The sequence below is a fragment of the Ammospiza nelsoni genome, chromosome Z (assembly GCF_027579445.1).
Source record: "Ammospiza nelsoni isolate bAmmNel1 chromosome Z, bAmmNel1.pri, whole genome shotgun sequence".
Taxonomy (NCBI): Eukaryota; Metazoa; Chordata; class Aves; order Passeriformes; family Passerellidae; genus Ammospiza; species Ammospiza nelsoni.
This window is the reverse complement of record NC_080669.1, coordinates 35,697,879-35,720,677: the sequence shown is the minus strand read 5'-3', so window position 1 is coordinate 35,720,677 and position 22,799 is coordinate 35,697,879. Positions and strand designations below refer to the sequence as shown.

Below are 22,799 nucleotides of genomic sequence, written 5' to 3'. Positions count from 1 at the left end.
AACTGGAGAGGGCATCAATATTATATGCCTTATTTTAAATATATATTGTTTTCTAATCTAAACTTGTCTGTCTTTCCTTAACCTGAATTTCAAAAAGTTTGCAGTAAGGAACTGTTTAGAATACTTTAATTGTTCATGGCTCTGTTTATCCTATCAGCAGCAAAGCAACCTCCACTCGTCACCTCCCTCAGTAAAAAGCATGAATACTGTCTTTGTTCTACAACCGCCAGCAGTACAATTTACATAAAAGACAATTTGGGAGAGAGATGGACATAACTCCACACAATTTTTTCTTATCTTCATATAGGAATTGAAAAAAAAATCTCAATAGCAAAATGGACTGGAACATGTTTGATTGGTTAAAATTATATATAGTGGAATAAATTTAAAACACCATTCCCTAAAGGGCAACATGAAGCAGTCTGCCCCACATCTCTCCTTGCCCTGCCAACGACATCTGCTGTTGGACAAAGCTAATTTCTTCCGGATAGACTTTGCTTCTGCCCCTCCCATGCTTCCTTTACTATTTTGAATGTTCTTTCAGGTTTTCTGGCAAGCCTCTGCCTTCCTTCCCAGGACTTCCACATATTACAGAGCTGGTTAGCACAATCGCGGAATTCAACCATTAACCAGAAGCTAAAAATAATCAAACACAAACCTTCCTGTAAACCCCCTTTCTTTTATTCCAGTACCTCCTCTTCAGGACAGGCCTTTATCCCATTTATTGAAGTTGCAATATTTTAAGGAAATAAGATGTAATGATTTTATCACATGGAACAATCCTACAAAGTAGTAATGTTTTCTTACGAATTACCCACAAGTGGAAAAGAAAATGAGCAAACATCAGACAAGAACTTAGGTCAGATTAGCAGCTGATGAAAATTCTGGTGTAACTAAAAAAAGCCCAACACACCCCAATTTACGTGCTGAGCTAAGGCAGCCAGTAAAGCTATGAAATGGCAACTCATCCTTCCAAAATATTCTGCATGTTCTCCTTCACCAACAGTGGAGCACTGGATTATGGAAAAAAGTAATGACCATAGCACAGTGGTTCTCATTAATACTGTCTGTGCATATATTTATATGATTTAATGATTTATATTTAATGATTGTCCTTCAGCTATTTCTTTTGGGAGACGTGAAGCAAGAAACTATTGACATGATGTCAGGTGGGGAACTATTCAACAGTCTTTTTATTCTGTAAGTTATGGAAGTAAAAAACAGTACAGAAGTGTTACTTGTCTTGGGGCAATAAGCAGTCTGATATTAGGATCAGAGCTTGTTCTGTGCCTCCATTGTACAAGTGTGATGGCTCATGGGAGTCCTTGCCCCCTACTTAAAACTGGATGCAAGTATTAAAGCAAAAAATGAGTCATGTCCTATGATTCATTTTGTACATTGAGATATAACTCATTCTAACTTGCTGACACTATTTATCTTCAGGTAAGATTAAATGCATTTGTTACTCAGATACCTAAACCCAGGAAATTGTTTGCATAAATAGCAGTAGCATTACAGATTAAGGGCAAGGCATGTAAACTGTGAAAGCTGAACTGCTCTTACAAAATTCACATCAACTGGCCACACTTGCACAGAATCTTTCCAGTATGTGTTTTACGAAACAGAAAGAATTCAAAAGTATGCACGTCTGTGGCCTTCACCCTTATCATCAAACTCTTGAATCTGACCTTTACATAATGAATTAAGAATTTCACATGCAATTTTATTTAACTATAAACATTTCTACCAGATGTAAGGGAATGGAAAATTAACTTCCAAATATGAATCAGATGCATATGAGTGGTCATATTGCATGCAAATACTTAGGAAAATAATTTTTGGAGAAGTCAATTGGAAAAAATAATTTCACATGGTCAGGCAAAGGAATAACCAGGTATCCTTGACTCAGATATCATGTCATTAACTTCCACACAAATTTGTTTAAATGACTATCTGAAATTGTAGGAGACTGAGCTAAATATCATAAAAGTAACTACATAAAAATACATATTTCCATATGCTATAAATTATCTTCAGTGTTCTAAATTCAGAACTGCAAAAACATATTCTATTTTTACCTCCCTGTACTGTTTTGAAAAAACATGCTTTACTCTTATCAGGTCTGGGAGTCATTGTATTTACCTCATCCAGTAGTGCTGAAATTCATATTGATTGTAAAACATGCACAGAGCATGAACCATTAACCAAGAGTTACTTCCATTGAAACATTTCTCTGTTTAGTAGTGAGAAATAGCAGGTAACAATGCTTATACTCTAAATCTCTAAATGCAAATACTGGGCAAGAACACTTTACAGTTATTGTTTTTCAAGGACAAAATCAATCCTTCCCTGTCAAGCTAGCTAGAAAATCATGCCAAAATAACCACAGCATCAGAGAAACTGAAAAGAAATATACTGTGCACTGAACATCTTTTCATACAATCTGCAAGAGCACGGTATAATTTTTCCCTCATGCATTAGTCAATAATTTGGTCCTTCCATTTTATAGACAGTTAAAATCTGCAAGCTGTAATATTACAACAGTGCAATTGCTGAAGTATTGCTGTTCATTACTTCTTTAACTGTTTTTTATTGCAAGATCTGGAGTATATAGTTTATTCCCTTCACATATTTAATAGCCTAATGAAGACAGCTTCATCAGCCTAAGAACAATACTTGATTCTAAGAAATTTCGCCATCAGCATGGTACCAGGGGGAGACTTGCTGCATCATGGTGGTAAGAAGATAATCTTAAACTATTGAAGAAATGCAGTAGAATAAAACTACTGCAAATTTTCATGAACTTAATTTTGCTTGGCTCAAAAAAAAAGTATTTTCACTCTTTGAAAAACAAAAGGGTAAAGAAAGAGAAATGTACAGTAACAGAATTAAATGTTTGCAGAGGTATTGCTATACAGCGTAAACTTCACATACTAGCTTATCAGTTCCATATCATGCTCAGAACCACAAAAATGTCTAAGTAATTTAAAGTTTAGCTCAAAAAAACAAAATCCTGAGGTGTTCCAGTTCCATATCATGCTCAGAACCACAAAAATGTCTAAGTAATTTAAAGTTTAGCTCAAAAAACCAAAATCCTGAGGTGAAACACACTACAATTTAGAATTTGGAGAATAGCAAGTTCTGCAATACTAAGAAAAAAACTGTCTTTACATGCACTATGACATGTTAAATGTGACTATGATGTATTACAATAGCCACAAATTTTGAGGCAGTACATTCACAGTACCGCAATTTATGTCAATGTAACTGACATTACATTGTTTTGGGTGAATGTTTCACCAAGGAAAGTTCAGTGTTTGTGTGCTGGTCAGAAGTCACCAGGCAGTCAGTCCTTACATGCGAATACGTCTATAGAAACTAAAAATTCATGACTTCTGCAGGAAGAAAGCAAGAAATGAAGTGACAGAATGGGCGACCTCAACCATGTGTACTGCATAGATTCAAAAAGCCCACGGAAATCCAAAGACTGAGCACTAGAGAAAAAAATATGTTATTTTCATTTTTGTTGCACAATATATTGATGCCAAGAAAACCAACAGAATTAAGCTCAGGTACTTCAGCCTAAGAAAGAGCTTGGCTTGAGGTTAAAGTCTTTAAACTTCCATGAAGTAGAATAAAATCAAGTATCTTCTTTCCCAGAATATATTAAGCAGGACAAATCCAATTTAGTTTTTAAAGCTGTTGAAAACTCTTTTGATAGTAGTTCATGAAGAGATACTCTGTCATGAGAATACACCCAATTCCGTCCAGTCCAGTCATAGCGCTTGGGCCCACTAGAAAAAAACACAACAGAACATCACACACTGTGTAAGTACATATTATTTCAGGAGACCTGCTGGAAGCCTGTATGCATAATGTATGCAACAGAGTGCGCAGGAAAAGGAACAGACAGCATGGGGAACGGCTGGTGGGCAGTCTGAGGAAGTGGAGCAGAAAAGGCCTGATATGTCAGGAACTACTAAGCCATCAAATAGATATATCTGAAAGGTGACAAGATATATCAGTCAGTCCAAGGGGAGACAAGCACTTTCCCTTCCTGCTTTTGACACTGATTTCCCCAAAACTCCTCCCTTTATCCCAATCTCCCCTCACAGATATAATTTTCTTGCACACAAATATCACTACAGATATTTGTATAATGATGAATTAATGCCACTGATTAGTTCTTGCAAATATTCTAAGCACAGCAAAGCACAAATAATTTCCTTTTAGATGCAACAAAATAATTTAGCCCCTGAAAGCAAATATATTGGCATGTGAGAGATTTATAACTAAATGCTATTTTTCTCTGTGCTATTATATTGTAATTGAATTGGTTTTTCCAGGCTTACATTAAGTATCAAGAAAGAAACTTGAACACCTGGGTTCTACTCCAGACCTTGCTATCCACCTCATTTTCCAAACGTCAAGTGGGAGAATGACTCAAAGGTACTCAATGCTGATAACATCAGATAAGCAAAGAAAACAGAAAGGAATGAAATTATTATCTGGGATAAATGGAGAAACCCTTGATTTTGTAGGAAACATACCTTGGAACTCAGTCAACATGCCAAGTCTGCTAAAAAACAGACTAACCTGTACATACATAAGAAAAATCTGCACGTTCTCTCTCTACAAGCATAAGCACTGATCTGAACCTTGACTATCCTGAGCTACTCACAATAGTCAATGAAGAACTTTGCAATCACTGCTCAATGTATGAGAAGTTACAAAGGCAAGCATAAATCCAAGTCACTTTCACTGAAGTCTCACTGTCTGCATCAGAAGTAGTAACTTCTGTTTGCATAAATAGCAGTAGCATTTATGTAAGCATTTATTTAAGCATTTATTTAAGTAGTAACTGTTTTAATCAGGGTTATGTGCTCCAGTTATTTTACTAAGTATTTCTCACTTCACCTCTGCAGCACAGGCTTATGTTTATACTCTCCTGCACCCAGAGAACGATGGAATATGATCCTGTCATTCATAAAAATCAGGTTAAGATCTGTCATTTAATAAATGACAGTGAAATATGTATATTATCTGAACTGGTTTTAAATGTTATGCAGTAAATATCAGTGAGAAGGTTACCACTCGAAACACCTTCCTAGTTCTATGAATCTCCAAAAGACTGTACAAATGTGACTTTCAAATTAACGGTTTAAGCAAAAATGCGTACCAAGTTAATACCAGACTAAATGTATTGCTCATGGAAAGTCTGCATATATGTTTCAACCATAAGAGAAAAAAAATTATAATATCATATTAAGCTATTGCTAACATTCTGTAAGGCTGAAAAGTCTTTTCAGTCAGGAGCTACATTAAATTACTGCAATCACACTGCTGGCAGGTTGCACACATCCTCTGATGCCCCTTTTTTGTAACTGTCAACTAAGTAAAGTTTTCACTCAGGTGTAAAGATACTCAATAGCAAACAGATGGCAAAATAAAATTCCAAGAAAAATATCTCACAACTTGACAAATTAATCTCCCCTGGAATATAAGACTAAACGTCAACATTTAGTGTAAAAAATTCTCCAAAACATTCAATGCAAGCAATTACTGGCAGTGACATTTCCTTTTTTCAATTCCCAGCATATTGCAGTTAAGAAGATGACAGTTCAGGTCATACAGTATTTGCTGGAGTTGCCTTTCAGAAGTTAGGAAATAAGTGAACACATAGCATCATGTTCCAGGAAATACCACTGTTTATCTAACACCAGTTAAGGGAGTACAAAAAGGAAAAATTTAACTTTTTTCCTCAAACTCCGTTTTCTGGAGCACATATGTCTTAGCTCGCCTGGAGCTAAACAGACAGGAATTATCTGAATTTTGGTTTTTATAAAGAGATGAAGCTCGTGTGTCAGTTACACAAAAATATTATAAGCTTGTTACTTCACCATTAACACTTATCAGCTCCCTGGGTTCTTTTCAAGGGATCATGGCAAAGAATACAGATTTTGAGGGGGGACAGCTACAGCATTTTCCCACTTATATGGCTGCCCTCCTTGCTGAAACCAAGCATAAAACCTGAAATGGATCAAAACACATCATTAGGAAAGGCAGAGGAAGCAGCTAGCTAAGTCTCCTGTGAAGTGCAGAGGCTGGACAAAAACAACCAGTGTGGCATACATAAACATATAAAGCAGGAAATCCCACAAGCTTAAAAGGGAAGGAGCCACCCTGTTTAAAACACAAAGAGAGGTTTAGATGATGACATCATCATCACTCTTTTTCCAACAGAAGCTTTGTTTGTTTCTTTTTAATCATTGCTGGTTATATTTCCTATGAGTAAGCTGTATTTCTGTAGGCAGTGGTTTTGGGCTGAAACAGCGTATGAAAATTCTTTGTTACACATTTCCTGTAACAATTAATTTAGGTATGCCAGTAATACTGCAGTGTGCCCGAAACCCTGTACCAAACCATTATTGAATATTTAGATTATATCACATTTTAAGACTATGCCTAGTAGAAGGGTTATTTATGAAAAGGATATTACATGATCATGCCATGCTATAAATAAGAGGAAATACATTTCCACCCAGTCTGCAGATATTATGTAACTAACTTACCTAGTGGGTGAGGACAGCCAAATCTGCCGGTTTGGTGTTTGCTTATTGATTACGTATGTTCCCATGTCTCCACCCAATTTAATTGTTAGTACTCCATTCTTAAAAGACAAAGAAAGTAAGAAATAAAAAATTTGTATCCCGCTACTTTGACAACAATTACTTCACCTGCACTGGCAGAAACTTACACACCTGTATCGGATTCTCAACCATCTTCCCAAACAATAATAGCTAAGGAGAATGATCATTAAACCTAGCATATCTTTGAGTCTGATCTAGACTTCAGACATTCTGGTCAGAGTTTGATTTTAGTGTGTTTGTACCATTCACAATATTACTACTTAAATAATATTCTTGAGCTTGGACCTGGCATCCTGAAAAGACCAGACCATTGCAATTCATTTTGCAATGATTAAAACATCATCCAATAACAACTTTTTTATATTAATGAACAATGCAGAACTGGTGTGGTCCAAAGTCAAGAAGCTTTATGCGTCATTGCCAGATTTCTGAGCCATGCAACTCTACCTTACTTTTCTTCAGTAATGGTAACAGTTTTACAGGGAACAAACACATTTTTCTTGATAATTCTGATTCATTCCTGAAAAAATCCTCCAGTTCTAAATCCCATGATTCTGGTTTTCCATGAGTCTCATTTTGCTGTGGTTATGTCACCTTTAGACAATTATCCTGGTGAACATTTATTTTCTCTTTCTTGCTCATATTTCTTACTGACAACATAATTCATGTTTCTAGTAACTGACAAAAATATTTTCTGTTCTGATTTTAAGAGTGAAAAAACAACAATATTTGGACTGGAGTTGATCTAAAGGTGATCTGAATGATATTAATTAAAAAGGGAAATATTTCTACAGAATGCAATGTGACGATTCAGATAATAATTTATTTAGTTCACAGTATCTCAAATACTTCAAGGCCTATGGCACAACAAAGCTTCTTTAAGGGTATCATACCTTTCATGCTTTAGTCAGAAGATACTACTAGTAGTGCATCTAGTAGTATCATTGCCTGGCTATTTGCTATGTATAAACACTCATTATGGGGAAAAATACTTTCAGGCATGAGTATCTACTGCCTGCCAACATCCTCTGTAGCACAAGTAGCAACTTGAAGCTTCCTTCCCTTACAAAGTAACTCAGAGGAACATATCTCAAGTAGCACTAGGCTTAAAATAATACTCTCAGGATCTGATTTTTTACCTTAGTTTCCCTGCTCTTTCTGTGCTTAAGGCACAGAATAGATAAATCTGTGATAAAAGCTATAAAAATAAAAGTGTCTTCTGGTTACAAGTCCCATCAGGTTTGTCCTGCCACTTATTTCTATTGGACATTAGTACAGTGCACAGAAGGGCAAAAACAAGCTACTTCTCTGGTTGTCAGAATTTCAAGTTTTCTACACCTCATGGTCTTAGAATTGTAGAGATACAGCAGAATAAGAACAGGATGGAGGATTAGGCCTGCATAATGATATACAGGTTCTGTATATAGCATTCTTCTATGGGGTTTGTAATGCCATACTAAGTATTCAGCGTGCTACATGTTTCTACAGACACATTATAAGTAAATAGGTTTTCAAAGAGTCAACAAAAAATTATACTATTGTTTATACCGTGTATCAGCTGTTAGAAAGTATTGTTCCTCCATCCTTGCAAGGTAAAGAGGTTAACCTTTACTGATATGTTGAAAACATTTTCTCATATATTTTACAGTACTTCTCAAATACTACTCAAAATTCAAGAAGGTATTACTTGAATTTTTTAAATAATTTAAATTGCAAGATACTTTTACCATATTTTAAGAAACACTGCTGTATGCGTTTTGTACTACTGGATGAATGTTTGCTACTTCCTGGTAACAAAAATATTCTTCTAAAGAGATTTTTTTTTTTCCTGAACATATAAATTGCTGAATATAAATATCCTGAAGATATAAATTGCTCAAAGCACTCACAGTTACAACAGGCACAGCAGACCTTTATCACATTTGCCACCTTGTGGTTTCTTGCAGCACTGACCCTGTTTGTTTAGAATTAAAACCCGGGCTATTTAACCCTCTCCTTTCAACAGAAATGACAGCCTATTATGAATTGTCATCATCCTGTCTATATAGTAAAGGACCACTGATAAAAATTAAGATGTAAAAGTATTAGCTCTTGAGCTTCACAAGCCAATGTCAAACATAATCCACCATACAGCAGATGGAGAAAAAAATTATGACATGACTCATCTGCTTAGCATAATGAAGTGTTTTATAATACTAAAAAGGTAAATTTCAACTATTGCTTATTTTTGTCCTAGGATAGTTACATCAGGCTAATAGGTATATTGATCTCCTAAAACATATTGAAGAGTAACCTTTTAAAATGCTTTTTACCAGAAAAGCAATTAGCTGTAACATTATCTATATACTTAATTAAAGCAACAAGTAGTATTTGCTAAACATAAAGCTACTGGCAATATGTTATTTTATATCCTAGCTATCAGAAATACAGAATGAAAATTATGATGACAAAGCTACACAAGAAGTCCAAAAACTACAGACTTTTGTTTTGGTTTGTATTTTGCACAGTGAAACCCAAACCACCCGATTCAACATTCTGGAGCACAAAAACATAACTGACAGTGCCAGTACAAAGCAATCTCGTTGTGGTTAAGACATGAAGAGGGAGCAATAGTTATGTGACCTCAAAAAACTGCAGTATTGAAAAACCTGTGTAGCAGACAGTATTGTAGGGAGAAACGGCACTCTTCTCCAAGTCATGTGGAGGGCTGTAAGACATAGATCACTTCAGGAACTGAATTTATATAAAAACTAATAAATCCCCTATACAAATAACACAAACATTTTTGTTCTGAGTCTGTCACTCCTGTATTTGAGTAACTGACTACTGAAGGCTCCAGCCATGCAATGTCTCCTGTGACAGTAGCCTCTTCCCCATGTTCGCCCTGGTCTCACTTCTGCAACAACCTATCCAACACTGCACCCTCCTGTGGCTTCTCTCCACCACAGGCTGTCATCATTAAAGCCAGGACAAACATACACTACCCGGTCAATACAATTGCTGCTTGTCTGTATTCAGGGCAACCAAAGAAACTGCTCTAACAGTTACATGTGATGTACTGTGCTATGTAGTACACCAGAGGGGAACTGACTGTGCCTGTTTAGGAAAATTTATAGATCAATGTGAAATAAGAGAACAGTTTCCATCTCCACTGTGCTCATTTATTATTCTATATTATGTCTTTCTCTAAACATGAAAAATTTTGAATCCCTAAATCACACAATGGTATGTGCTGCTTCTCACCAGAATTGTTGCCCCAGTCAGTATACAATAAATGTGTAAAAATTCATTGTATTTTCAGTATCAGCACTAAGGTGACTAATTTAAAATTCTCCTTCAAATAATAGGAAAAAAACCCCTACAATAATTACAGTGGTAATATAATGTTAAAAACATACCTCTAGAGAGACATCATAATCTTCTGGGGTAAAAGGTTTATCTGCCAGGTCCTCAAAGAAATCTGCTAAGGAGTCCAGTGTTTCTTCGGCCAGTTTCTCATAGATTGTCTCATCTAAAGAGCTACAAATGACATAGAAGTCCACAATTAGGAGGAAAAGCATGGAAGACAGCATTCTCCCTATAATAAAAACATATCAAGACCACAACTTTGGATGAAACTGTAACCATGAAATGATCTTATAAAACAAGTAGTCATTTTTCTTAAGGCGATGTAACTGACAATCCACCTTATCAATGGAAGTGAAATTTTGAAATTAGCTGGTATTAGAGATCTCTTAACTGAGGAAAAGATACTTGCTTCCTTAGATATACTAACCCCATTTAGTAAACAGCATCAGATTTTAAAGTAAGGAATTTTCATAATAGGACTTTGTTTAAGTTTACAGGAGTTAAGTTAATTAAGTTTAATAGGAGTTTGTTTAACTCTACAAATAGAGACAAAAGCATCTCCCATTTCGAAATATGTCATTAGGCTCTACAAAACTTGCTGTAGCTATACACAGTTTAGAAATGTCAGTATCACATGTCATGTTTATGCTTAGCATTTGCCTCCTCAACTGGAATTACCCATGCAACCTGGTAATTAGATGTTATTTAAACTGTGCTTATGGACTAACACTTATGAATTACAGACTACTCCAGAGAGTCTCAAAGCACCCTTGTGGCCATTACGTAAGGCTTAAAGCACCTGTGAGACCAATTCTCTTTCAGTCTTTAGTGGAACCAAGAGCAGAACAGTTTAATTAACCAAATGTAATTAAAATCGCGTAAGCTGTTCCACCTCTATCAATGTCAGCTTTCAGTTGAGTGTGTAAAGGTGTCTTCCTGCCAGCAAACACTTCAGGAAAATAATCTCAATTTTTGCTAATACTTATGGCAATGAAACAGCTGCTATGGGCTGAATATATAATATATATCAGTTAGTAATAGAAACTTTTAGAAAAGTTTCTTATCCAGTTACTGAAATATGCTCTATGCCACTGATGTGAAGGACACCACAAAATGCTTTGAGGCATGGGGAACAGAAAGCCTTTGGATCGGGCAGGATTCATGTACAGGTTCAGGGTCCACTTTAGGCACTTGAAGGCAAGACCCATTTCAGACATCTACATAATCCTTTACTGTGTCTCCAACTGCTGCATCAGAAGGGAGCAGTCTCCAAGAGATGCTGTGTCACGTTCTCTCAGAACAAGCAGAAATTTCTCATCCTCTGGCACATGAGAAATGGTGCCAGACACCTGTGTTTAGGTACACAATTTTGTAATTTGTGTATTTGCTAAGTGACTTCGCAAATACACACAAAATGCTTTTAGCTGAAACTGTAGTTGTCCTTTACATCACGTCAACATTACATTAGTTTGGTAGTATTAGTACATATATAAGTTATTCTAAAATACATAACCAATATTTTCATATGAGTATCTCAAAATGTATTTTTACCTTGTGTCACTCAGAGTTCTTGCATTTCTCAAATTCATGAACCAAGCAGTCCTGCTCTTCACATCTGAATAATATTGTAATTGCTGTTTAAAGTAAGCAGAAACAAAATGGAATTAAAGCTAAAATGTAATGAATTATAAATAATGTATTTATCATATAAATTAAACAGCTCCTTTAAGTCTTTTCCATCCTCAAGTAAAATGTTCATATTCTATATTGCAGGGCTAATATGGAAGGAATTATGCATCTTTAGTCGTCAGATAATTGCAGCAATCTAGAATTATCCCTGTCTTCATTATGCAAGCTAATGGAATAAAGCCCCACACCCTCTCATTCATAGAAGAATGAACTAAGAAAAGAGAACTATTCTAACTTTTCTATTGCTCTACCACAGAATTACTGAGCAACTTGGGTCTATTAAATAGCTTAGGCTCAGATTTTCCTAAGTATCGGCTACTCAAATGCTGTACTACCAACAACATGCGTCCCTCTGATGGAAGTCAGGAACGTATTAAGCTGAAACGAACACAAACCTTGGATCATCTTTATGTACAAAGAGCCAAAACCACTTCAGATCCCAGATTTCCAAATTATGGAAAAGCTGTATCCCCAGGCCAGACACAGTACCAGAAGTATTTATCTTATCCAGCAGGAAAGGAAGACGGCATGATTTGCATTTTCTTCCTAACTGGCGCTGACCGTTCGGTTTAATGGTAGAACAGCACTCATGATTACTTTCTGTGTACTCATGCAAGGTTCTGAAAACTTCAGACGGAGTTGAAAAGCAAGTGACATTTGCAAAGGAGCTATGTCAGCCTCTCTTCAAGCACGGCCGATCTCTCTCCATGCGGCGCACCGCCTATCCGCATGTATTAGCAATGAGCTGCCTGTCAGTCCAAAACCACGACACAGGCAGAAAGGACAGAAGGGCGACACAAAGATACCGGCCGACAAAATACACCACACTGCTTATATGCTTGACTGCACCCTTACCCTACAGCATTTTATACACGCTCAGAATCAAAACCTACAAGACCACGAGCACGTTCAAGCTCTGTCGAGGCTGAGAGGCATTAATTCCATCAGTGTGCTCCTATATTCGGTTTGCGACTGGAGGCTGCCAACAGCGGTGTCGGCACACAGCCGGCACCTGCCTCCACGTACCACACCCGGCTGAGGGCGGCCAGCACCGCCTTCTGCGCCTGGAGAGGGGCAGCAGAGGAACGCACCAGCTCCGGTGTGCGCCAGCTCCCGAGGCACGGAGAGAACGAGAAAGCAGAAGGCAGGCGGGAGAGTGGGCAGGAGAAGACGCGCCCCGCTGCCGGCCTGCGAGGAGGCGGCCCGGTGGCGGCGCCTGCCTGGCTGCCGCGGGCTGACACAGACCTGCCCGGAGCCGGCTGCCGCCTAGCGAATACCCGCCTGTAGCCCTTCCCTCCCTGCCCGCCCGCCCCAGCCGGGGCTCGGCCACGGCCGCTCCGCCCGGCGCCGCGCAGGCCGCGCCTCGCCCCCGCCGTCCGCCCGCCCCTCGCTCACCGTGCGGCCGCTGCCGACGGCGGCTGTGCCCGCCCTCGGGGCGTCCCCGGTGCCGCCGCGCTGCCGCGCCCCGGCCGCCGCCGCCGCCGCCCGTCCCGCGGCGCGCACAGCGCCCGCCGCCCCCGCCCGCCACATAGCGCCCGGGCCGCTGCGGAAGAGGCGGGGCGGGACCGGGCCGGCCGCCGCCCGCCACCGCCTCCCCGCGGCGGCGCGAAGGGAGCGGGGGGCCGGGCCCTGAGGGCTCGTTCGGCCGCGCGGCAGAGCCGAGCAGAGGGAGAGTGTGCGGGTTTTCCCTTCCTCCCAGCCACTGCTGCCTCCAGCCTCAGCAGCGCCAGCATAAATCAAAGCCAAGTGCTTTCGCTGCCGAGACAGCACAGGTGAATCGGAGCCGAACACTGTCTGTCCGCCCGGCAAGGCTTTCGAGGCGGCGGGGGTTTCCCCGCCAGCCTTATACCGCTGTCTTTCCCTCGTCTCTAGCACGGCCTGGCACCGCTGTCCATAGGAAACGGGTGCCGGGCCCAGTGTGCTCAGGCTCCCCTCGGCGAGATCTGGGCCCCGACATGTCAGAGACAAGGAGCAGCCTGCCCCCGCTGAGCGCCTCCAGCTCGCCGCTGCTCTCAGAGCCGGCAGTGAGCGCTCTGAGCCAGTGTCTGCGGGCATCTGCTCACGCACAGCGGCCGCGCTGGGGAGATTTACAAGGAGCTGGCCCCTGGGGTAAAATAGCAATTAGAAGCCACACTACGCACAAGCATTCACTCAGGGACCCGTTCGAGGACTATTTTCTGTGACAAGGAAGTACTCTGTTCTACATCCTGCAGGCAAAATGTCTCGCTGAGCCGCTGAAGGGAAAATAAAGCACATAATTTATCACACCTGACATTTTCCACTAAGTTACATAAATGCTGATGATGCCATACTATCAACAGTATGTGAAGATGTAGAGTCTCAGCCAGACATGTCGTATTGTTGCTTTAAATGAAATAAATAAACTGGGTTTGCCAAATAGATGAGAGGTAAGAAATAATTTCTATTAAAAGGTTTCTTCAAAAACCTACACAGTTTCTGTAGGAACACTGACAGCTTTCACTTCAGAGCCTTCCACTGGACAGGACCAAAAGCTTCAGAAGCCTACCGCTGGTTACTGGGTGATGCATTTTTATATTTCAAAAACTCTTAATTAAAGTAAGCAGTTAGTTGCTCTGAGCCATGATCTAGTTGAAGATGTCCCTGTTCATGGCAGAGGGGTTGGATGAGGTGGTCTTGAAAGGTCCCTTCCAATCCAAACTGTTCTATGGATTCTGTGATCTTCCACCACATTAGGGAATTAGTTATCAAGTTTCTCACCAAGATCTGTAATTTTATAATACTTTTCTATAAGCCAAAATTAATTATTTTACTCTACACAAGGCAAAAAAGCTCAAACAAGCCCCTTGCGCAAATTTCAACTGAAATTATGAAGACTGTTTTACCTAAAAGCTGTTTGTATCAAACTGGTACCTAACTCAGCGGCTTCTTGTCTGTTTTCAACAGACTCCTGTGTGTTTCTTTGTGAATTTTACAGGATGTTACTACCAAGCAAGGATCAGTAACACAACTGCTAAAGGGCTCTAATTAGGGATTAGCAATTTTAACAATAGTTTTTAAGTGTTTTTAATCTTGATTCCTGTCCCTTAGGAGCAACAGGAACAACAATTGATGTTGTTCATATCACAATACTGGCATCAGTACCTTTTTATGCTGGTGTAAAACACTTGTGAAGGAGTTGCAGATGCAGAAGCCCTGTAGGGTCATGCCCCACACATTCAGTCTGAAAAGAGCTGATAGATTTTTTTTACTTAAAGCAAATATTAAATGTTTCAGCAAATGTCTTCTATGAAGAACAGGGGGAGTGTGCTACTGATTGTTCTTGTATCATTGTCTAGTGGAAGGGTTTGGGAAAATACTGTTGAGTTATATGAAATTAAATTGCCCATGACAAAGAGATTGTGTACAAAAGGTGTCTCAGTCTCTGAATAGTTTGGTACAGACATTCTGGTTTTGGACAGAATTGTTGCAGTTAAGTTGTGAATCCTTTGGGTTCTTCCTAAGAACAAGTGATTCAGATGCTATAGTTACTTGATAATTGGGGAAAAATTGTCATGTGTGCTCTTTATGAAGGTTAATTGGGTGCTTAAATGTTTTTCCCCAAATGAGACTAATGACAAGTATCTGCACAGAGACACATTCTAAATATTCTGTACACTGTGCATAAAGGAACAGACACTTGGCAGAGATGTACAAAATGTTTTACTCATAGGACATGAAGATTGGTTTTACTTTTCTCAGAGCTGCAGAATAATTTTCTTGCTGAGATTAAGAGTCCAATTTTAAAGCCTAGAAAAGTGGAAATCATGAGATACAGGCTCCAAGCAAAGGAAGCCTTCGGCACTGCATACTTAGAAAGTAAAAAACCCAAACCCCTTTAAATTTCTCTATACTGTGCATAATTAAGGAATTATTCTTCTTACTCATCAGGATTACATCAAAGTAAAATAAAAAACACCATCCCCCACCAAGCCAAAATAAAAAAATACACCACACCAAATTCTTAAAAGAATTCTATACAGGTACAAAGAATAATTATAGGACTTTAAATGCCAAGTTCAGGTTTTGTCAAATTAGCAGGTTTACTAAGCTTACTCCTAGAAGACATGTTATTACCAATAATTTCAGTAGCTTTCTAAGTGACATCTGTGCAAATTTTTAAATACATCACTGCATTGAAGCATGAAATCTTGGAATGATGATCATTGGCATTTGTGATTATCTCCGTGTTACTTGGGAAATTAGGGAACCAAAGCAGTTTCTGTAGTTACCCTAAAATAACTTCCCATACTGAAAAAACCTGAAATGGTTTTATAAAGCAGTGCCCATTGAGTATGTTCCTTTGGCTTTCCTGCTCTAATTTCAGGATTGCCCTTATCATTATAGAGCTGGTAAGGACAGATTCCATGTTTGTCATATCTCAAGAGGCCTCTTAAGACTGTCCCACAAAGGTAGAGAAATGCAAGAACAATTATGTCTAGTATAGATCAACAGCAGGATGACAGCTATGATAGTCTTCAGAAAAAAATCGTTTATTCGTCAATAAAACTATAGTTTACAGTAGTATTTTCTAAATAAATTATAGAATTTCTCTTTTACAAGAAATAAAGTAAAATCAAAAATATTTCAAGGACAATATATGTACACAACATAAGGCCTTGTTATAAATAACATTTTTATCTCCTTTTTACCAACAGTGAAAGTATCTTTAGAAGCTCATTTTCATATGGTATGAGCAGATATTTGCCCTAAGCCTCATACAACATCAGTTCCAGTTTCCACTGGTGTGGACCTAAGCAATTAGAATGGAGTGGGTCAGAAAAATGAAATTTATTTTATTCACCACTGTGCTTATTTTTAAATAGGTAAAATAGGTAATAGATTTTGCTTGTGCGTAGTTACAGAATGCATGCAAATGAAACTACTAGAGAGCTGATAAGAAAATATCACTTCAGAGTCCAAAAAAGTTGATTGGCAATATTGTAGAAAGCAGCCTGAATACACAGTTCTTCACAGTTGAGCAAGCAACAACAGATGATAGCAGAGTGTGGAATGTTTCATATAATTTTTGTCAAGTCCATCAATTCTTTCTATGGTTCAAAGATCCTGGCACTTCTTAGAATTAGTTCTGTTGATTATTACTCTTTGTCTATTAGGCTCAGCAAATTCCTTCTTCTTAAACAAGGAGTGCAGAAAGTGCTCTTCATTAACCATGGTCACTTCCCTTAGTTTTACTCTTCATATATTCTTTGTTACTGGAAATACAGAAATGACAAGTTAAGAGTTGTGTTTACTTGTTTTCTTACAGAATTATACATAGGTAACACCTTTCTTCCCCCAAACAGGCTGCAGTACAATTTGGCAGTGATTCTCTTATGACCTTGGGCCCTGATCAAAAGCACTGGGTCTCTTGTACAACATCTAACTCCTATGGGTTTTGCAGGCATTGCAGTACACTTGTATTATGTGAACTAGAACTTGCTGCTCCAAAATGCTGAACACTCGATATCGGAGAAGACAGAACAATCTGAGACCACTCAGCAATTCACAACAGGTTATTTTTATCTTGCAGAACTGTGGTATTTATTACTTAAAAGTAGCAGTCTTCATATATCACAAATATTAGTGCTCTCAGCAGAAGCATGGTGTCTTTCCCCAAGTGAAAAATCATACCTATCAAAAAAAAACTTTCAGGCACTATTAATGTTCAAGTCAATGTGGCAATCATTTGATTTCACAAAAAAAAATTTAAAAATATTTAATAATGGATCACAGTTTTCTAAACTACCCTCATGTCATAGAAATAGTTGGTCACTTCTTGGCATCCCTGTGGAGTTAGAGATGAACTGAAAAGAAACTCTTCCTTGCTGAACATTTTATTATGACAAATCAAACTAAGGATAAAGTGGCAGACGAAGAATATATTTCACTAAACTGGATGCATCTCAGCTGATATACCCAAAATGAAGCAAGACACAAAATCAAAACAAAGGGATCTGCAATGACCTTACTCTAAAACCTTATTAAAAAACATTACAAAGATGTAAGGTTCCATTTATTAAACAGATTTTTAAGGTCACCTTTACCTTATGCTTTTTGATACAGGCACTTAACTAACCTTTAAATAGTTTGACAACAGTTTAATCTTGATTATGAACAAAAAAATCTCTGAAGGCATTTCTTAAGCTTATCTCAGAGAAATGTAACCAGTAAATTTAAATCAATATTTTTATTATGATTTCTAGCACAACCCTTGAACCTTGAGGAATGATATTTCAATATTATTCTATGAAAACTTTAAACTTCCTACTGTATTGTGCACCAGTGTTAGGGTGTTCATAATCACCGATGCTAGTGAGCATAGCACCAGTCTCTCAGGTGCTGTTCTCTCTCTCTCTCAGGAACTGTGGTCTGGCAAGTGGAGTTGATGGACATATATTAGCACTTGAATGTCCTAAAGCAGTAAAGTACTTAGAAAGTACAGAACAATTTCATACATGAAGCGAAACTGTTGGACAAGTGAGTAAAATTAAAGAAAGCGGTATTCTAAAATCAATGTGATGTAAAGCTAACAAGGACTTTCAATTAATTTTACTGCTTTTCACAAAGGTGACTATTGGTATTGCTGATGCTGGTTTTATGGTATTCCACTAATTATGCAATGGAATTATGACTAGTTTATTCTTGTTCTTGTTTCCTTTCCTCTGACCCTTCCAAAGCATTTCAATGAAAAATTTCAATAAAAGATGCATGACAGAGTTGGAGAAAAGAGACCTGACAATAACTTGTAGCAACTACCAGCTGTATGAGTCAATCACAGAAATACTCTTGATGGTTCTAATGCTCTTTTAAGAAGATGGGATTTTCAGATGTTCATATTTATGGCAGGTACAGTCCAGTACTGTATTATTCTAGAAAGAAATCCATCTATTTCAAGGCTCAGGACATGATCCTCTAGGCAACACTGTATCTACTACACAACTTTTGGATTTCACTGATTACAGGTAAAGGAAACTTCTTTTTTTTTTAAATAAAAACTGAGTTTGTCTGTAGCAGTTTGGTCCAAAATGATAAATAATGCACAAATGACACTACAGGAATCATTCCTGTAATCACTGCCTGAGATGTCTCACACTGTGTATATAATGGGTTTACAATGTTTGTGCCTACTTGAGGCTGTCTTGGAGCATATTTGTGCTCCAGTTCTCTTTCCATGGATATGTTTTTGAGCTGATTGATTTCCTCTTATGGTGTTTTAAAAGCCCCAGGCATGAGAACATATGAAAATACGTGCTGGCATTTTAGCACGGCTTCCTCAGGCAGCATATTGCTTGTGATCTGAATTGGTACCTTTTTAATCTAATCAAGCACCTAATTCCTGTGTCTGATTTTCATGCAAGGGTGACTAAAATGTTCCTTCTTACATAATGTTTCTTCTGCAAGAGCACCTCTGCCAAACAACGTTTGACTGCTCATTTGTTTTTCACCTCCAACCTGGTTTCAGTTTCATGGGACATATAGGCCTCGTTTTTCTCTCTCCTTTTTTGGGATCATGCATGGATGGATACAGGGAAAACACAGATCACAACAGAGGAAAGGAGCAGTTAACTGTGCTGCATAAAACAAGTTGGTTTGCCCCTTTCAGCCTGAAACAAGTTCTGTTTTGAGGGGAGTGCTTGATTGGCTCTACCATGCGCACATAACATTTTAAGGGTTCTTATGCTCTCAGGGGAAAGAAAGGATGCCTGTAAGTGAGGAGGTCATAATTCCTTTCTCATACTCTCAGTGTTCAGGTTCAGTCTACTGAGTTTTTCCACCAGTATCTTCAGAAGAAATGGTGAGGCAGAGAAACTGAAGTTTCCGTAAAAAGAGCAACATATCAAAATTTGAGGTATGCTGTGCAGTGTGACGGCACAACTTCTAGCATGTTTTTACATGTATTCTGCCTGGGAATTGCTTTAATTTCAGCTGCACTTTTAATTATTCCACAACAGCACCTTGAAGATAACTACACTGTGATTAAAATTTAATTGAAATTATGAGGAAGAGTATAGAAGAAAAGGAATACTGAAGAGTCAAAGTTTTGACAGCTTCTAAGCAAGCATTTTATAGACCAATAATTGTTAATCTGCTTACCTATGCATCTACAGCAGTTTTGAAATACATAATTAATCTTCAATATTATTTTAAGACTTCAAAATCCTATAATAAAATTTGCATTTGGAAATAAGCTGCACCATAAGTAATTTTAAATGTAATAATATAATCTATGCAATTCTTCTGACACAAATCATAGCTACACTAAACCAGGCTCTAAATATACTGGGTTTGCTCATCACTACAGTTATTCCATGATTTTATTTTACTGAAGCCCTTAGCAACCCATATCTTCAGTAGCAGTGACATTTAAATATAAATTTTATGAGCCTTTCCTTTAATAACAAGAGGCAATGCTGTATTTTCATGTGAAAACTTCTGTACTACCCAAGAATTTTGCATTGTAGTTAAATATACAGAAGTATTCTGTAACCAAAAAATAATTCATTAATGAAATCCTATACGCGGGACATACATTTATTTAAGACCCTATACACTGGACACACATTTCTTTATTTAAATCCTATATTTACCACCAGATGACTTAACATATACAGCATCATAATGGAAGAAACTTAGAAGTTTTTCACTGCTATTTACATGCATTTCCTTTTTCTGTTGGAAGTATAAGGGAAATCAAGCTTACTTGAAGTAAATCAATTAAATACCTAAGCCTTACCACTTACTTACTTACTTACTACTACCTAAGCCTTACTTCTTACTTACTGACTTTACTGATATCGTAGTACAGTATATCAGCTATCTTTATAAATAATGTCACGGGAAGGCAAAGAAAACACAGTAAAATAGTTTATAATAGCATGTGTTGTTTTTTAAGCTGGAGAAAACTCAATCAAAAATTTGATACTTCACTGCAAAACAGAAGGAGTAAGGTGATTTTTATTCCTTAATTTTTAAGTGGAATTATCACTTTTAAGGCACTCCATGGCGATGCTGGACTAAGGTCTTCAGGATTGGTTGCATTGTTAAGGAACTTTTGCAAGACTGGACTTCTGTCTTTTACTAATCAAATGCCATAGGACACTGAGACACTGACAACAGCATTTGCTCTCAATGCCTGAACTGAAACCAGTATATAGGGCTTCAAGGGAATTTTAAAAAGAGGTCAAATTTTTTTTAAAGAGTAAGAAGGAAATCCCGCTTTGTAGATTTCTACATCAAAGTGCTAAATGGAAGTGTGTTACCTTCTCTGTTTCTGGTTTATATACAAGAAACCTGTTTATTTCAGACAGAATAATTTGTTTCCATCTGTCTGACCTATCATTGTATTACATATTCATAAAAGCAAGAAGCCTTTAATGTTTGAAGTTAGGCAGAGAAACATCTCAAATTTAGAAGTATTTTCTACATCACCGATCTTCTATTTATTATTTATAATTATTCTTTTTATTATTTATTCCTTCTATTTAATTGATAGTTAAAATTATTTGTATTAATTAATCAGTATTGTAACTATGTTACTAGAATAATTGGAAATCATTTAGATTTAGAAATCATACTTATTGCTCATTGCTTAGTCATATTCTAGTCATAAAAGCTAGATTTCTTAAGCTATTATCTGGGTTAAAAGGTTTATGAGAAAATAAACCAACGTAACTTAAAAGTAAACTTGATTTGAGAATGTACGTAATGGTGCTTCTTAGAGTAGCAAGTTAACAAAATGCTAGTTTGAACTTGGTCTTTTATCAGAATTAAGGAATTATGGGCCCCGACCAGCATTCAGTTGTGGTGTCCTGGAACAAGAATTCTTGTAACCTGCTTTTACCAGGTACATTCTCAGTTTTGACATCAGCAGCACAGTGTGAGTTTGCTTGGAGTTCTCTTAATGTAACACCTCAAATCCAATACTATTGCCTGTAAGAGGAATTCTTTTTTTTTTACAACTTTTTTTTCTGTTCCCCCTCACCTTACTTGACTATCAGAATTTCCATGCAAAACTGCTCAGAAAATGCCATTTTAAATTTACTCTTTATCGTAGATTAACATAATGTCATTTTACGACAAAATTTTTTTTTCTATACGTGGGACCAAAAATTCATACTTCTTAATTTACTAGTGGACTAAAATTTGTCCAAAAGATTTAGCATTTTGGCATTTCAAAACAGGAGGCAAAGACATCACAGAATTAATGAAGCCCAAAATTAAGCAAGTTAAGGTATTTTTCATGAAAATATATAGTGGGTAAGACTACAGCAGCTTGCCTCGTGGTAGAAACACAAAGATTATTAATCACAGGCTTAAAGGAAAATCTGAGAATGCCATTTAAAACTACATTTTTCTCTTTGCATTTTCCTCTTTTAAAAGTACATCTTGTAACCTTTCATTGATTTGTTTTATTTTTGAGATGTACATTAGAAATGACTAGTCTGTTTCTAGTGTTCTCAAAAACATGCATATTTTCCTTCTAACATGCATTTAATCATCCTCCTATAAAAGCAAAATTGCCTTCCTGTCAGCACTTATACTTTAGTACTATCAGGTTTTCCCAGCCACAGGCTAATTGTTGTTTCTAGGTCCACTGAAGGATATTATGGGGCATCAGGAAGTAACAGATTAGTAGATGGACAGCATACTGTTCCTGTTTCTTCCACAAACACCTCAGTACGCATACAGGGTATATGTGAATAAATTAAAGCTCACTTCCACAACAATCTCAAAACAAGTAGGCATCAATACACAGTGTGGGGACATGAGACAGAAAGCAGGGGTAAGTAACTTCTCAAAATGAGTTTGCTTAAGAAGTAATATGTGCTTAGCTATAGTATCCAATTTCCTTGAAGACAGCATACCTAGGGAGCTCAGGTCTGTGCCATTACCTTGATTATTGAATTTTGAATTTGTTTTTCTTCAGAATGCAGAGAAAGGGTGCTGCTAGTTCCAAAAAGCATCTGTGATTCTCTCCACTTAAGACCTATTTATTCTTCCAGACCTTTGCGCAGGGGAATAAGCACTGGGTATTTGTATGACATCCAAAGTTGGGGTTTAATTATTTTTCTGTTGATATTCATCAGTGGA

At 37.6% G+C, this 22,799-nt stretch overlaps 1 protein-coding gene across 1 annotated transcript in view; it reads right to left on the bottom strand.

The window, feature by feature from the left end:
* Positions 1-659: 659 nt before the first annotated feature.
* PIP5K1B (phosphatidylinositol-4-phosphate 5-kinase type 1 beta) overlaps positions 660-22,799 on the bottom strand; it is a 112,945-nt gene continuing 90,805 nt past the window's right edge. Inside the window, exons 17-20 of the mRNA XM_059491873.1 lie at positions 11,550-11,632; positions 10,049-10,169; positions 6,573-6,670; positions 660-3,794 (exon numbers count right to left, since the gene is read on the bottom strand). Coding sequence (XP_059347856.1) covers positions 3,641-3,794; positions 6,573-6,670; positions 10,049-10,169; positions 11,550-11,632 — 456 coding nt within the window. The 3' untranslated portion in view covers positions 660-3,640. The remainder of the gene's footprint in view (positions 3,795-6,572; positions 6,671-10,048; positions 10,170-11,549; positions 11,633-22,799) is intronic.